At 41.7% G+C, this 18,152-nt stretch overlaps 1 protein-coding gene across 1 annotated transcript in view; it reads right to left on the bottom strand.

The window, feature by feature from the left end:
- The window catches only part of LOC103262282 (signal-regulatory protein beta-1-like), a 27,053-nt gene extending 9,574 nt beyond the window's left edge, over positions 1-17,479 (bottom strand). The window contains exons 1-2 of the mRNA XM_008059903.2: positions 17,260-17,479; positions 8,249-8,605 (exon numbers count right to left, since the gene is read on the bottom strand). Coding sequence (XP_008058094.1) covers positions 8,249-8,605; positions 17,260-17,332 — 430 coding nt within the window. The 5' untranslated portion in view covers positions 17,333-17,479. The remainder of the gene's footprint in view (positions 1-8,248; positions 8,606-17,259) is intronic.
- Between the last annotated feature and the right edge of the window lie 673 nt (positions 17,480-18,152).

Consider the following 18,152-nt stretch of genomic DNA (forward strand, 5'->3'; position numbering starts at 1 on the left):
TCTCACTAAGTTGCCCAGGCAGGTTTCGAACCCACAGGCTCAGGCAATCCACTCACCTCAGCCTCCCAAAGCGCGGGATTATGGGCTGAGCCACTGAGCCTGGCTTTGTTTTGGCTATTCTTGGTGATTTATGTTTCCATATGAATTCCTGTGTTGTTTTTCTAGGTCTGAGAAGAATGTTGCTGGTAATTTGATGGGTATCGCATTAAATCTCTAGATTACCTTAGGTAAAATGGACATCTTAATGATGCTGATTCTTCCAATCTATGAGCATAGAATATTTTTCCACTTGTTTGAGTCATCTTTGATTTCTTTGAACAGTGTTTTGTAGTTTTCATTGTAAAGGTCTTTCACATGTCTGGTTAGTAAGATGCCAAGATATTTCTTTTTTTTTTTTGGCTATTGTGAATGGAATTGTGCTTTTTATTTGGGTTTCTGTTTGTTTATTATTGGTATATAGAAATGCAATTGTCTTTTGCACATTTATTTTATACCCTGAGACTTTGCCAAAGTCCTTTACCAGTGCAAGGAGGTTTTTGGCAGATTCAAGTGTTTTCAAGGTATACAATCATGTTGTCTACAAAGAGAGATGACTTGACTTCTTCTTTTCCTATATGTATACCCTGATCGCCTTCCCTTCTCTGATTGCTCTAGGTAGGACTTCCAAAACTATGTTGAACAGGAGGGGAAACATCCTTGTCTTGTTCCCATTTTCAGGGGAAATAGTTCCAATTTGTCTGTTTAGGAGTATGTTGGCTGTGGGTTTCTTGTAGATGGCTCTTACTATGTTGAGGTATGTTCCACCTATGCCTATGTTTGAGGGTTTTTATCAAGAAGATGTGCTGGATTTTATCAAAAGCTTTTTCTGCATCTATTGATATAATCATGTGGTTTTGTTTTTATGCCTGTTGATGTATTAAATTACGTTTATGGTCTTACAAATGTTGAACCAGCCTTGCATCCTGAGGATGAAGCCTACTTAGTCGTGATGGATGATTTTTTAGATATGTTGTTGAATCCGGTTTACTAGGATTTTGTTGAGAATTTTAGCATCTATGTTCATCAAAGATATTGGCCTGTAGTCCTCTTTCTTTGTTGGGTCTTTACCTGGCTTGGGTATCAATGCAATGTTAGCTTCATAAAATGATTTGGAGAGAGTTCCATCTTTCTCAATTGCCTGGAATACTTTCATTAGGATAGGTTCCTCCTTGTATGTTTTGTAGAATTCTGCTGGAAAGCCATCTCGTCCATGCTTTTTTTGTAGTAGTAGTAGTAGTTTTCCTATGACATAGTCAATTTCCTTGATTGTTATTGGTCTATTTAGGGTCTCAATTTCTTCTGGTTTCAACCTAGGGAGGTTGTGTGATGTCAGCAAGTCCTCCATTTCCTTTAGGTTTTCATATTTGTTTCCATACAATTGTACATAGTAGTCTCTGGTAATACTTTGTATTTCTTCAGGGTCAGTTGTGACTTCATCTTTTGTGTTTCTGACTGAGTTTATTTGGGCTTTTTCTCTCTTTTTCTTGGTCAGTCTGGCTAGGGGACAATCAATCTTGTTTATCCTTTCAAAGAATCAGTTTTTTGTTTCGTTGATTTTTTTGGTATTATCTCTTTGTCTTCTGTGTCCTGGATTTGGACTTTTATTTTAGTGATCTGAATTCTTCTTCTGAAGTTAGTGTTTTGGTGATCTTGCTTTTCCAGCTTCCTTAGGTGACTTGTTAGGCTATTAACTTGTGATCTTTCCATTTTCTTCATGTGTGTTTGTAAAGATATGGATTCCATTTTCTTCATGCGTGTTTGTAAAGATATGAATTCCCCTTCATGTGTGTTTGTAAAGATATGATTCATGGCATCCCAGAGGATTTGGTGAGATGTTTATTCATTTTTACTTGTTTCCAGGTACCTTTTAATCTCTGTTTTGATTTCATTGTTGACCCAAGAGTTGCTTAGCATCATACTGTTTAGTGTCCATGTCTTTATGGGTTTAGGGGGAACTTTTTTGGTGTTGATATTTATTTTTATTCCGCTGTGGTCTGAAAAGCTGCATGGCAAAATTTCAATCTTAAGAAATTTGTTTATGTTTGATTTATGGCCAATGATGTGGTTGATCTTGGAGTACATTCCATGTGGTGAATATAATGTATATTCTGTGGTCATTGGGTGGAGTGTTCTGTAGGTGTCAATTAAGCCCATTTGTTCAATAGTCTCATTGAGGTTCTAGATGTCCTTGCAGATTTTTTGTCTTAATGATATGTCCAGGGTTGTGACTGGGATATTAAAGTCCCCAGCTATGATAGCGTTAGAGTCAGTCTCTTTTTTAAGTTTGCCTAGAAGCTGCTTTACAAAGGTTGGTGCTTCTATGATGGGTGCATATATGTTTAGGATGGATATTTCTTGTTGATGGATTGAGCCATTTATCATTATATTGTGACCTTCTTCATCTTTTAAAATTTTTTAATAGTTTAAAGGGTATTTTGTCTGAGATTAAGATTGCAACTACAGCTTTCTTTTGTGTTCCATTTGCCTGAAATTTTGCTTCCCATCCTCTTACTTTGAGGCTATGAATGTCCTTTCTGGTGAGATGGGTCTCTTGGAAACAATATATTGTTGCTTCATGATATTTTATCCATTTTGCCATTCTATGTCTTTTCAGTGGTGCATTTAGTCCATTCACATTCAGGCAAGTTATTGAAATATGAGAGTTTATCTCTATCATGAGGTTCTTATAGAGGTGTTGTTCCTGTTCCTTTGCTTTTGTTTTTAATTTTGGGATTGATTAATGTGTGTTTTCAATCTTTTCCCTGCACTCTTGTGAAGAATATTGTTGTTCTTTTCTCCCTTTCTTCTGTGTTTGATACTTTCTTAAGTGTTTCTTGTAGAATTGATCTAGGGGCAGCATAGTCTCTTGGGGATTGAATGTCTGGGAAAGATTTTAATTCTCTCTCATTGATGAAGCTTAGTTTAGCTAGGTAGGCTATTCTTGGTTGAAATTGATTGTCTTTGAGAACTTTGAAGATTGGGCTCCAAGCTCTCCTAGCCTGAAGTGTTCCTGTAGATAAATATGCTGCTATTCTAATTGGTCTTCCCCAGTGGGTAGTCTGACTTTTATCTCTTGCTGCCTTTAGGATTTTTTCTTTTATAACTACTTTGTTTAGGCAAGTTATTATGTGTCTAGGAGTTGATCTTCTCATCTGTTGTCTTGCAGGGGTTCTCTGAATCTCTTGTGTTTGAATGGTCACATCACTGACGAGATGAGGGAAGTTTTCTTGAATAATTTCATGGGATGTTTGTTCCAGGGTGGCCTCTGTTTCTCTTCCTGCCTCAGGAAGTCCAATTACTCTTAGGTTCAGCTTCTTGAAGTAATTGCTCATCTCTTGAAGATTTTGTTCTGTCTTTTTAAGTTTCTTTTCTATGTTTTGACAGTTTGGGTTAGTTCTATATTTTGGTCCTCAAGCTCTGAGATTTTTTCTTCTGCTTGGCTAATTCTGCTTTCCATGCTTATCAGTTTGTTATTTATTTCATTCACAGTATTCTTTACTGCTGTTATCTGTTATCAAGTTCTTCCTATTTTCCTCTTGTCTCTCCTCAATTCTTTTTAATCTCTCTATTAATGTCTTGATATCTGGGTTTGTAGCTTGAGACTAGTCAATCTAGGGGCTCTTCATTGTTTGCATTCCAAAATCTGTTTTCTCAGTGTCTGACCTTCCAGGGGTCTGTGAGAGACCCATATTCTTCTTTTGGTTTTTCTTCACTTGTGTAGATCCCCCCCAATTTCCCCCCCCTTCTTTAATTCTGTTTTTCAGGGATGATGGGGTTGCTTTTACTTCTTTTTGCTCAGTCTCCTATTCTTCCCTATGTGGATCCTCTGACTTTGTTCACTTCTGAAGCTGGACTGTTGGTTGGGGACTGTACTTTTCACAGTTTTGAGATTTAGTTGAAGGGGGAGCTGTAATTCATAATCTATCTGCCAATCCCAGTATCCACCGACAGGTGTATGGGCACCCTGGAACCCACTTCTCATTGTCCATGCAGTGGGGGTTTAGGTTTGCTCCCTGGAACAAAATGAGGTAAGAAAAAGGAAAATGGAGCCAGGCTCGGTGGCTCAGCCTGTAATCCCACGCCTTTGGGAGGCTGAGGTGAGGGGATTGCCTGAGCCCGTGGGTTCAAGACCCGCCTGGGCAGTGAGACCTCATCTCTACAATAAATCAAAAAATCAGCCAGGCGTGGTAGCGCATGCCTGTAAGTCCAGTTACTTGGAAGGCTGAGGCAGAAGGATCGCCGGAGCCCAGCAGGTCGAGGCTGCGGTGGCCGGCAGCGGCCACTGCACTCCAGTCTGGGTGACAGAGTGAGACTCCAACTCAAAAAAAAAAAAAGAAAAGAAAAAGGAAAATGATGGAAGAAGGGGGAGGGTCAAAAGAAAGGTGGTGAGAGAAAAGTAATGGGAGAAATAGAGGGACATACCAGATAACAAATGAAAAGAGACACAAAGACAGAAAAGAGAAAAAACGAAAACAAAAACAAAAAAACCCTAGAGCATACAGGTCACATAAGACATAGTCCAGCAAAATCCTGTCTGTTGATATAGTCTTCCCCTACCCAAACAGGGGGTCTAAAGGATAGAAAGAAGAAAGAAAAAATTAGTAAAATAACAATAGCAAAGCAAGTATGAAAATGTTATCAAAACCTGAGTGAAAGAGGGAAAAAAACTAAAACAAAAAGCAAATGAAAGTGAGCAAAACAAATAGTCAAAAATAAAAAATAAAAACAAGACATCAGACTGGTTCTGAGGTACTTCCTGTATGTGCCTTCAGAGTCCCTGCAGCTCCGATATCTAGCCCCTCCCCTCTGCTCTCATCGCAAGCAGATAGGGTTATTCATAGTTTGGGTCAGTTGCCACAGGCCTACTTTGGGAGAGTTGTGAGTTAGATCTGAGTTCACTCGGCTTGCTACCTGTCAGGTCTGCCACACAGATCTGAGTTGTCTGTGTCTGATTCAGCCTGAGGGGACATCTTCTCTCCCAGTTTGATGAGATTACCTTAGGCAACAAGTTGGAGGCTGTGGAGAGCTGGGTGGGGCAATGCAAATCTCTGCCTGGCCCTGGGTCAAAGGAAATGACTGTGGTGGGCAGCTCCTCGCCAGGCATGGACCCCTCTCTGACTTTCCCAATCTTCTCTCTCCACTGATCAGATCAAGGGCTCCAGCTGATTCGTTATGACTGGTGATGGTATGGGCCAGGCACTAGGTGATGGGAATCAGTTAGATTCAGCAGGCTTTTCTCAGGTGCATTCCGGGCACAGCAGACGATCCTTGCGCAACCTTGCCAGTCATGCTCCAATCTCAGGATGGAGGGGGCTTGCAGTTGCCCTCAGTGGGGGACCCGGGTGCATGCATCCAAGTATGCCTTCAGATGGACTTTCACGATCCTACCAGCACCTGCCCACTCATTCAGAGAGTCTTTATGAACACTTGCCTCCACGGAGACTCAGTTGGACGCCATCTTAAGCTCCGCCTATATCCACATTCTAATTCTAATATGGGGAAATTGAGACTCAGTATAGGGAATTGGGTCACCCAAAATCACACAATCTTGAAATAGCACCTCAGTTTAGGGGTCTTTACTCTGTATTTGGTGGTTTTCAGACAGAACCTCAAATCCTTCCCACTCTTCTACAGAATCCCTGATTATCACCATTTTATAGATGAGGAAACTGGGGCTGAAAGAATTGAAGGTACTGTCTCCTCATCCTCACAAGGACAGTGGCATTTCCTGTGTTCTCCCCCACACCCCCTCTCCAAAGTTTCGTGTCCATCAACAGAGCAAGGGCCCTAAGATTCATTATCCCTAGCACTGACCCACCTCCCTTTCCCTGGAGGGTCTCGATTTCATGCAGTTCTCGAGAAGCTGCCCTCCTGGGTACCAAGGCCTGGCTACACCATAGCCATAAACGGAAGACAGGGTTCCTAGCAGCCCAAAGGCAGAGTGTAAACTTGTGCTCACACAGGCCCAAGGCTGCTCTGGGAAATGCCTTGTCTGTCCATCCTCCTCCCAAGCACCATGATGGTGGGTACGGGGTCTGCTGGGCTGCAAGAAGCCCGACTTCTCTGTCCACACAGGCAGCAAGGAGAAACAGCACAATACGGGGGAGGGTCAAGTATTCTGTGTGTGCTGAAGACACATCCTTCAGGATGGGTTGCACATACCAGGTCTTCAGGATCTCTCTGAGGGTGTGTGAAGCCAGCCTCTCCTGCCCACAGGACCCTTCCGCTTGTTTTAGTACTTATTGCTGTAGAATTGAAATTGCAAGAGTTTAGAATAAGCAGCTTGAAGCATTTCTCACACCGTGATGCACAGATGGGTGTAGCAGAGACAGGGGCTGAGTGAGGCTGGTGGGGTTCAAACTTTGGCTCCCCAGCCAGCTCTCAAGGCAGGTCCCCTCTGAGCCTCAGTGTCCTCATCTGTAAAAGGGGCAGCGAATGGCCCCTCTCCTATAGCACTGGTTATAAGGAGAATCCGGCCCAGCTGCCACCCCTGGCCCCCTCCCTGCCACCCTCTATCTCATCTGGGGCATCAATTAGGCCAACGGCAGGGCTAGGAGGAATAAGCACGCTACTAGGAGTTCGTAGATCTGAGTCACACCTGAACTACTTACAGGTAGTCTGGTCATGGGACATGACATCTGGAACTTCAGAGCCTTTGTAATATCTGTAAAATCAGGATAAAGCCACCTTCCCTGCCTATGTTCAGGGATTTGGGGGGGACTTGATTGCCTTATCTGATGTCATAGACAAGGACGAAATTAGGAGGAATTAGGCAAAATCCACATAATTTAAAACACACAACCCATCTGATGCAGAAAATGCCTCGAACAGAGTGTGACTCCCACCTGAGGAGGATGATGTGTGTGCAAGGTCATCCATGGTGGGATTGTCTGATAGCTCAAGGTTGGGGACAACTTACATCTCCAGCCACAGGAATATTTCCATTAATGGCATATTCCACAGCTGCTCAACAATGGAGCAGCTCTCTAGGTCCTGACGTGGAATCTCCATATGACATGATGGGGCTTAGGTTTGGGAGAGGTCTTCCAGTCACCAATGAGCCTCATGGTCTGAATGGGAGAGACATTCTGAACCTTTGGGAAACTGATGAAGAGGAAGAGTGCCGGTTCCAACTCAGTGGTTCCTACTAAGGAACTTTTATTCAGCACCTATGATGTACCAGGTGCATCTATGGACACAGTGTCTAACACCAGGGCAGGAAAGAGCCTCTGAGGAATGGGATCAAGGCTTGGTCTGGGTGCAGTCATTAACTAACTGAGCCTGTGATTTTGGGCAAGGCCCTTGTCATCTCTTGGCCTCAGGCTCCCATCTGTTAACATCATCTGTGCTAATGTTCCAGGCAGGAGTTTTAACTAGGATCCTGGGTCTCTGGCAGGAAATCTAAAATGAGCATCCTTGCTGCCTCCATTAGGGAATCCCAAAGTTATAAATATTAGAGACCTCATTCCCAAGGTTAGGGACATTCTACGATGTTATAACTTTGCTCAGAGCCTTCAGTGACATCATGATCAGTCTCTGTATTACACCTTTTCCCAAACCGACCCACAACATCAATCTTTTTTGGAGTCTCCTCCCACCAGGGCCATTAGAGTCAACAGAGAATCTGTGCCTGTCAGAAATCTTCTTAGGGTAATGGTTTTAAAGATAAAATTTAAAAACACAACTCTCCCTCCTCCCTACCCTGGATGAATCTCTCCTGATTGGAACAGAAGGAAATGTAAGCTTGGTGAGAGAAGAATTTTTTCCTGTTTGTTCACTGCTGTATTCTTGAAGTCCAGGGCCGAGCCTGGCACACCGCAAGTTCTCATAGTGCCTGCTGAATAGAGAGAAACTCAGCCACTCTGAGTGGAGACGCTCTCTGGAGGCAGTAGGAGGGCTGGCCTGTGCCCGGGCAGGTCACTCAATCTGTCAGTTCCCTCATCTGGGCTGGGCCAGATGGGGGAAGGCAAGAGCTGTGGAACCAGGCAGACCAGGTGCAGACTGTCTCCACCATCTAGGAGCAGTGGAGCCCTGGGTGAATAGCATGAAATCTCCTGCTTCATCTTTCCTGATCTGCGGGAGGGGGTGACATCAGATCATGACAGTGACCAGCCATCACCACACCTGATTGTTGCTCAAAGCACGGAGGGTGTTCTTATCAACTTCTTGTCATTCACCAGGGACTGAAGGAGGCCCACGCTGCACTCACCACTCACAGACACCTCGGTGCCTGGTCCAGACTTGATCTCCACAGTGTCAGGATCTCCTCTCTGGAACTTGACACAGAAGTAGGTGCCGGCGTCTGCTGGGGTGATGTTACTGATGCGGATGGAAAAGTCCGTGTTGTTTCTCTTTGTGAGGTCTGAAACAGTTGATACCCTGGCGACATGGGTTCCTTTTTGTTCAAAGATTAATTCCCGGTCTTGTCCAGCTCCTTTGAACCACTTGATGGGCCCCACAGGGAGCAGGGAGGTCACCGTGCAGTGCAGAGTGGCCGACTCTCCAGCTGCGACCGACACGGACTTGTCAGGCTGAATCACCTGCAGCTTCTCCTCACCTGCCACCCCTGGAGGGAAACACAAAGCTGTCATTTATTCATCCTTATGTCATCCCGTGTGTTTTCTCATGTGTTTGTCAATGACTTTTATTGATTGGATGCACACCAGGAGCGGGCCTTCAGCTCAGTACACTGTGTGTTATCTCATTTGACCCTCACAGGAAGCCTGTAGTATGAGACTACATTACAAATGAAGAAACTGAGGGACAGAGTGGGTCAGTTTCACAAAAAAAATGGCTATGAATATGTGACTGGAGCTCCTGAACCCTCCTTGGAAGTGTCATGCTTCATCAGTTTTTGTGACTACTCTGGACGCATGGAGTGTTGCACTTTCTGGACCATTGCATGGGTGGGGCTGTAATTCCAGGAGACTCTGTGGATCACCTTCTCCCTTCCACAGAGAACCACAGGCTCTGATGGGGTCTGCTTCATCGGCCTGGATTCCTGAGTGACAGTGACATGCAGAACTCTCAACATACAATGAACACAAATTAGAAACACAACCTTGTTTTAAGCCCCTGAGAATTTTTTCTCCACAACACAATTACATGACATTAGTTTCCTAACACTGATGTGATGTATCTCCACTGCTTAATGTCTTAAAATTAATAAAAATTATCATCTTACATTTCTGAAATTCAGTCATCCAAAGTGGTCTTACTGGGGTACAGTCAAGAAGAAAGGGGGAAAAAGGTCAAATGCACAAAGATTGAGAATAAAATGGTAGTGACTGGGGTGAATTGTGGGAAGGAGATGAACTCATGCAGGTCAAAAGATCTAAAACTGTAGACAAGTAGGATGAAGTCCAGAGATCTAAAGTTAATAGAGTTGTCTTACATCCACTATTTTGACTTAAAGAGGATATTTTACATGCTCTTGACACTCATATATAAGGGTAACTGTGTGAGATGATGGTTATGCTCATTTACTTGACTGCAATTACCATTTCACTATGTATATTATATGAAAGCATCAGGTTTTGCACTTTTTTATGACCTGTGGTTCTTGTCTTGGAAGCCAAATCTGAAAATACTTCTTTTTAAAATAATTTGTTTATTTATTATAGAGTTGTGGGGTACAAGTGAGGATTTACTACCTAAGTAGGCTGCATACAGGTGAAGCTTGGGCTTCTGGGTGCCCTCACTCCCCCTGTTAGTAGACCAGGTACCCTTGTGCTGCTTCACGCCCTCCACCCTCCTTCTTCCCTCCCTTAGTAGTGCCCGGCAACTGCCAATCCCACGCTTGTGCACTTTATATATAGATAACTTTTTAAATGGTGTCAGCAGAGCAATGCGTCTTCTGTAGGTTATGTCCCTTGCCTTTCCAGATTCTAGAGGCTATGCACATTTCTTTTCTTATGATTCCATCTTCCTGTCACTTTGACCTCCTGCTTCTATTGTCACATGTCCTTCTGTAACTCTTAGTCTCTTGCCTCCTTATTATAGGGGCCCTTGTGATTAACTGAGCCCACCTGGATACTAAACCACTGTTGTAAACACGCTCAAAGATCTGTAGGAAGAGCAATAGATAAAGAGCTAAGAAACCTCAGAATATGATGTAGTAATAAAATAAGATCATCAACAGAGATAATTTTTTAAAACTAGCAGTTAAGGAGTTGAAGGTACAAACACCCCACTTGTGAAGAAAATTCCCAAAGAGGAGTTCCCCAACAGGTACAAGCAGGCAGAAAAAAGAATCAGAAAACTGGAAAGTGCAATAACTGAAATTACTGAGACTGACATATAGAAAGAAAAAGGAATAAAGAAAAGAAAACAGAATCTAAAGGAATTGTGCAACATTATCAAATGAATAAACATAGACATTATTAGGCTTCCAAGAAAAAAAAAAGGAAGAGAAAGAGGAGCAGAAGAGTGTTGGAAGAAATAGCGACCCAAGTCTTCCTATGCTTTACAAAATACATGAATCTACTAATTTAAGATGGTGAAGAAATGAAAGTTAAACTCAAGGATAGATTCAAAAAGACCTACACTAAGACACAATATACTCCAACTACCAAAACTGAAGTCAAAGAAAAAATCCTGAGAGCAGCAAGAGAGAAGTGATTTCTCACATGCAGAGATCCTCAGTAAGATTATCAACTGCATTCTTAATGAAAGCGTTGGAGGTCAGAAGACAGAGGGATAAACATTTTTAATGCTGAAAGAGGAAAAACCTGTCAACCAAGATTTCTGAACCTAGCAAAACTGTCCATCAAGCATAAGGGAGAAATAGAGATATTCTTTTTTTAAAAAAATGTATTTTATTTTAAAGATGTGGGGATTCAGGATTAGGTATACAAGTGACCATTGTTCAGATAAAGCTTGGGCCTACCTTTGGTCCCCACTTTGCCCAGGTTGAGATCAGGTGCCCTTATTAATGTTATGTACCCGCCCCCCATCTCCTGGCAATTTCTGGCTACTGCCAATCCCTTTCTTATTGTATTATAGTAAATTTTCAGGGTCCACTTATGAGTGGTACTCATGGTACTCTGTTCTTTGTTTCTGTGAGAAATCACTGAGTGTTAGACTCTAAATCCATTCAAGTTTCTGTGAAGTTCTTCTTTTGTTCTTCTTTATCGCTGCATAATATTTTATCGTGTCAAAAAGTGTATGCCACACTTTTTTTATCCAGTCCAGTTTTGATGGGCAGCACAGTTGGTTCCATGTTTTTGCTGTTGTAAATAGTGCTGCAATAAACATGCGTGTGCAGGTATCTTTTTTGTGGCGTGATTTCGGTTCCTCTGGGTATATTCTCAGAAGGGGGATTGCTGGATTTTATGGATGATCAATTTGTAATTCTTCTAGGAATCCCCACACTGCTTTCCCTAGAGAATAAACTGGTTTGCATTCCCACCAACAGTGTAGAAGGACTCCCTTTTCTCTGCATCCTTGCCTGCATCTGTTTTTGTGGTTTTTTGCTTTTTTAATGATGGCCATTCTTACTGGAGTTAGGTGGTATCTCAATGTGGTTTTGATTTGATTTGCATTTCTCTGATGATTAGTGAGGCTGAGAAATTTTTCAAGTGTCTGTTGGCTGCTCATATGGCTTCTTTTGAGAAGTTTCTATTCATATCTTTTGCCCACTTTTTAATGGGGCTGTTTTTTTTTGTTTGTTGGTTGGTTGGTTTTTTGGGGGGCACGTTTGATTGCCTTGTGGATCCTGGATGTTAGGACTTTGTCAGATACGCAGTTGGCAAATATTTTTCCCCATTCTATGGGCTGCCTCCCCACTTTCTTGAAGGTTCCTTTTAAAAAATTAGATAGTGACTGAAGGACAGCAAAAACCAAACACCATGTGCATTTCATGTAGACTAAAAAACAAGTTGAAGAGAATAGTAAGGGGAGCCTTTTAAAAATCCGAGTGTGAAGTGCTATACAACATTTAATAGTACAATGCAACCTGGTCTGAGGATGTCCCACACTGGTCAAGGGATTACCTGATCTCTGTGACAGTGGGACCTAAAAACCCTGGTTGTCTTAGAGATAAAACCACCTTAGTACAGAGGCAAACTTCTAAACTTTAAAACAAAACTGACATTTACAAGAATAGTTTAAATTTCTTTTATGAAAGAGTATCTGGTATTTGCCCAGACATAATACAGGTATAAAAAAGGAAGGTGATAACTCCAGTCAGAATGGCAATTATCAACAACTCAAAAAATAACAGCTGCTGGAGAGGGTGTGGTGAAAAGGGAACACTTCTACACTGTTGGTGGGAGTGTAAACTAGTGTAACCTCTGTGGAAAGCAGTGTGGCGATTCCTAAAAGCTCTAAATATCAACCTCCCATATGACCCTGCAATCCCCCTACTGGGAATACACCCTGAAGAACTCAAATCACTCTATAAAAAAGATACCTGCACATGTATGCTTATCGCAGCATTGTTCACAATAGTAAGAACCTGGAAACAACCATGCTGCCCATCAAAAGAGGACTGGATTTAAAAAATGTGGTACATATACACGATGGAATACTACACAGCCATAAAAAAGAGCAAAATCATGAATTTCGCAGCAACCTGGATGGAACTGGAGTCTATAATACTGAGTGACCTCTTACAGAAACAAAGATCCGAGTACACATATTCTCACTCATATAGTGGACCTTGAACATCCAACGTAATACTATAAGAAAATGACTGACGGTGGTGGGAAACTATGGCGGGGGGAGATGGGATTAACGGTAGTGAATATCTGTCTGGGGACGGGGAGACACCTCTTATCAACAAGGGTGCCTGAACAACGCATATTTGTATACCTAACCCTTAACTGTACCCCACGAAATCATAATAAAAATATTGATAAAAAAAAAGGAAAGTGAGATACGGTAACTCTGAAAATAGACTCCAAATGAACCCCCCCCAAAAAAAAATCCTGCGTGTGTTTCAACATGGTCCAGTGAGATTCATCCGAAGAATGCAAGGATGTTTCAACACATGTAAATCTATAAATGTGATACACTATGTCAATAGGATGAAGGATAAAGACCATGTGACATCTCATCAGAGGAAAACAAGCATCTGATGAAATTCAACATTTTTGTAATGTTAAAATCTCTCTGGAGGGTAGGTATGGAATGAATAGTCCTCAGCACAATAAAGGCCATTAGGGCAAATTCACAGCTAACATTACGCCCAATGGTGAAAAGTTAAGAACTTTTCTCTAAGATCAGGAACAGGACAAGTATGCTCACTCTCAATAATTCTATTCAATGTGATATAAGAAGTTCCAGTCATAGCAATTAGTCAAGAGAAAGATATAAAAGACATCCCATTTGGAAGTGGGTTAAATTGTTCCTGTTTGCAAATGACACCGACTTATATATGGAAAATCCTAAAATCTCCACCAAAAAACTGTTAGAACCAATAAGCAAATGGAGTAAAATTGTAAGATACAAACTCAACATGCAACCCTCAGTAACATTTCCATACACTTATAACAAGTTATTGGAAAAATAAACAAAGATAACAAACCCATTTTCAATTGCTACAAAAGAAATCCTAAAAATACCTAGGAATAAATTTAATCAGGGAGGTTAAAAACCTGTACAATGAAAACTAGAAAACACTGAAGGAAGAAATAGAAACACATAAAAGAGACATATTTGCACTCATGGATTAGAGAATGAATATTGTTAACGTACATACTGCCCAGAGATCTACAGGTCCAATTAACCCTCATCAAAATTTTAATAACATTGTTCACAAAAGAATCCTCAAATTCATACCAATCATAGAAAGCCATGGATAGCTAAAGCAATCTTGAGCAAAAGAACAATGCTGGAGGTATAACATTGCCTGATTTCAAAATCCACTTCAATGCTATAGTAATCAAAACAGCATGGCACTGGCATAAAAGAGACATGTGGACCAATGGACCAGAATAGAGACCTCAAAAATCAACTCACACATTTACATTCAATTTACTTTTGACAAAAGGGTTAAGAACATACAAGGAGAAAAGGACAGTCTCTCCAATAAATGCTACTGGGAAAACTGGATAACTATGTGGAGGGAATAAAGTTGGAATGTCATCTCATACCATACACAAAAATCAACTCAAAAGGGAGTAAAGACTTAAATGTAAAAGTTGAAAATATGAAAGTGCTAGGAGACAGTGCTATGATTTTGGTCTGGGCAGTGAATTTTTGGATATGAACCCCAAAGCACAAGTAACAAAAAGAAAAATAAACAAATGGAATTATAACAAACTAAAATGCTTCCACACAGTCAAGGAAATAATCAACAGAGTAAAGAGACAATCTCTAGGAGAGTATGTTTGTAAACCATACATCTGATAATGAGTAAATATACAAAATATACAAGGAACTCAAACATGTCAATAGTAAGAAAACTACCCAACTAAACAATGAGCCAAGATCTGAATAGACATTTGTCAGAATAAAACATTGAGATGGTCAGTAGGTACATGAAAAAATATACAACCTCACTATTCATCAGCAAGATGCTAATTAAAACCCCAATGATATGTCATCTCACATCTGTTAGCGTGGTTATTATCAAAAAGACAAAATTTAGCAAGTATTGGAGAGGATGTGGAGAAAAGGGAGTGCTCGCACACTATTGGTGAAAATGCAAATTAGTACCGACATTATTGATGAGTCTGATCCACAAAATATTAAAAATAAACTACTCTATGATCTACCAGTCTCACCACCAGGTATATAACCAGAGGAAATGAAATCAGTATGTCAAAGAGATATCTGTACTCCCATGTTCAATGCAGCGTTATTTATTCACAATAGCAAAAATGTGAATCAACCAAAGTGTTCATCAACAGATCATTGTATAAAGAAAATATGATACATATGCACAATAGAATTCTGTTCAGCCTCACAAAAGAAGGAAATTCTGTCACTTGTGACAACATACATGAACCTGAAGGACATTACGCTAAGTGAAATAGGCCAGGCATGGAAAGACAAATACCTCATGATCTCACTTACATGTGCAATCAAAGAAGGTTGTTGAACTTGCAGAAATAGAGAGCAGGATGTTAATTAGCAAGGCCTGGGAGGAAGTGCAACTAGGGAGATGTTGGTCAAAGGATACAGGATTTTAGCGAGATAGGAGGAATAAGCTTATATAGCTATTGTACAACATAGCATCTATAGTTAATAACATGAACTGTATTTATAAAAATTGCTAAGAAAGCAGATTTTATGTGTTCTCTACAAAAAATGATAATGTTCTCTTAATTGCCTCACTTTAGCCATTCCACAATGTATATACTTCATAACAATGTACTGTACATTATAAGCATACATGATTTTGTGAAATAAAACATTAAGTTCAAGTGTTGTATTAAATTTTTTTAAAAAATACAAAGAAACTGTAAAATAAAATAATATCTCGTGTATGGATACTTTTACTCACTTATATGCACACATGAATTTTTTCACAAGTATATGTAAAAGTATGGCCTATTATGCTAGCGTACAATGTTGTCTTATGCACCAAATAAAATGTTAGTGCATGTTAGTGGCTCAGGAAAACATTTGACATGTAAAAATCAGCTAACACATTATTAACAAAGGTTTAGGAGTACGTACACCAGAGTTTTAACTCTGGTTGCCTCTGAGTGGTGTCAGCATGATGATTCTCCTTTGTTCGTCTCTAAGCATTTTCCAATTTTTCTGCAATCAGTATAACATGGATAAAAGAATGAACTCTGGAGCTGGTGAGCAGACTTGAACACTAACCCCTCCACTGGCTGAAGTAGGAGACATTGGACGAGTTCCTCTCTCTGCTTGATTCCTCGCTTGCAAATAGGGATAATAGTTGCAACTATCACACGGGGATGTAGTGAGGATTTGTCAGGTTAGTATACACGAAATGCTAAGAACTGTCTGCCTCATTGGACAAACTCCATTGTTGAACAATTGAGCTGCTGCCATCTGGGTTCAGTGTATGTGTAAGAGAGAGAATTTTAAAAGTGAGATCTCTGCCTCTGGGTCCTGCAAGGTGGCACCACAGCAGGAACAAGTGGAGAGCTGGTTAGCAGCTTTTTCCAGCCCTTTGAACTTGGGGTCAGCTCCATGGCCTGAGAAGGAACTGTGGACAGAAAGCCTATGCAAAAGCTGTGAGAAGGGACTCTTTCTGGCTGCACCATGAAAGGCCTTCCAATCCGGCCTGTCCTGGGACAGTCAAGAAGAACAAGGGACTTTGTGGGAACATGTATGATATGAATGTGTCCCCTAATGTGTGTTTGTTGGAGCCCTAACCCCAGCACCTCACAATGTGACTGCATTTAGAGATAGGGTCTTTAAGGAAGCAATTAAGCTAAATGAGGTCTTTGGGGTGGGCCTTAGTCCAATATGACTGATGTTCTTATAAGAAGAGGAGATGAGGACCCAGAAACACACACAGGAACACCATGTGTGAAGACACCAGGAGAAGAATGCTGTCTAAAAGCCAAGAGAGATATCAGTAAAAACTAATCGTGCCAACAACTTGATCTTGAATTTAAGCCTCCTGTACTGTAAGGAACTAAAAACCTGTTGTTATGGCAGCCCAAACAAATGAATACAACACCCTATAAACAAAAAATGTGGAACTTCTTAAAGAGGAAGAGGGTCCAAAGATATGGGTGCAAGACTCATATCACAGAGTGGGGTCAGAGAGGGCAGAGAGAGGAGCCTCCCTTAGGAAGGATGGAGACTGAACAGTCTCAGAGAAACACTGCATTCCCCCCACCCAACACCAGTTCAGACTTTACATCCTCAGGAGGGTCAACAGAGAGCACTGGACTTGGAGCCAGATAGCCCTGTGAGGCTGTCTCTGAGCTCACTCTGTGGCCTTGGGTAGTCACTTTGCCACTGGAGCCTCAGGACTGGTAAGGATTTAAATAATGATTCTTCTGAAAGTGTTTTGTCAACAAAAATAAAACAAGTGTTTTGCCACAAAATGTACAAAATTGTTGTGGTGGAGGCTGCGGAAGCATCTCTAGTACCATGCCTCTGGGAACAAGCTGCTTTTGGTGGATCCACAGAGAATGTGTTCAGGTCCCTGAGTTTATGCTCTCAGAGAATGGCCAGTCCTTGGCCTTCCTTGGCAGAGCTTGTGCTTATCTGGAATCCTGGAAGTCCAAGGGCAGGGCATGCCCAGCAGGCCAGAGAAAGAATTTAGACCAAGGCAGTGCTCACCTGCGAGTCCAAGCAGGAGGGCCAGCAGCAGGAAAGGACCAGGAGAGTGGGGCCAGGAGGCAGAGATGGGCATCCTGGAGACTTACGGAGCCTACTCTGTTCTCACGTCCGTGCTGGGGAGATCCCAGACTCTGCTCTGTGGAGAGAAGACAAGCCCTGCTTCCCTGATTCAAGAGGAAGTGGCTGCGATGGAGTAACAGTAACCAGCTTCTAGATTGTGAAACAGAAATCAGCACAGCAGGTAGCTACAAAGTGAGAAGTTAGTCAAATCCTTTATTCAGAGATAATTGGACAGGCTTAGCAGAAATAAGGCATCTTCCCTGCCTGTGACCTGTGCCCCTTCTATGTGGTCCTTCTCTCCGACTTCAGGTCTAATTGGGGGTCTTAGGCCAGGAAGAGTATGGTTGTGAACTGTGTATTAATTCCCAATATTATGCCCCTAGGATGTGGCTGGCCTGTGGCCTCATTCTGGAGCAGCCACAACCAAGAGCTACTCAGCTGGGACAGGAGGAGGGTTCAGAGGACCTGCTCAATGTTGGTGAGGATCCTGATTTGCTCCAGAAATTCTTTTCTACTCTAACCTTGTATTGTCATAACTGGTAAAAACTCAGCCCAAATTCAGTCTGTGGTAGACCTCAGCACTTTTATGCACCTTCACCCAGCAAAAGGAAGGTGACATTTCCTGACATCTCTCAGTAGAGGAAGTAGATTTATCTTAATAAAAAACTACTTTGTGGGGTGAGGTTGGGACTATGGGTTATGGAGAGAGGATAGGGCTGTGATGGGGGAGAATGTGACGGGCAGCTTCTGGGGGCAGTCACATCCATTTCAACACTTTGTTCTGCACACAGAGCACCTAGTCCATTTACCACTGTGTTCAGATGGGAACTGTA

Source organism: Carlito syrichta, unplaced genomic scaffold (genome assembly GCF_000164805.1).
Source record: "Carlito syrichta isolate Samal-C Ts95f unplaced genomic scaffold, Tarsius_syrichta-2.0.1 Scaffold304429, whole genome shotgun sequence".
Classification (NCBI taxonomy): domain Eukaryota; kingdom Metazoa; phylum Chordata; class Mammalia; order Primates; family Tarsiidae; genus Carlito; species Carlito syrichta.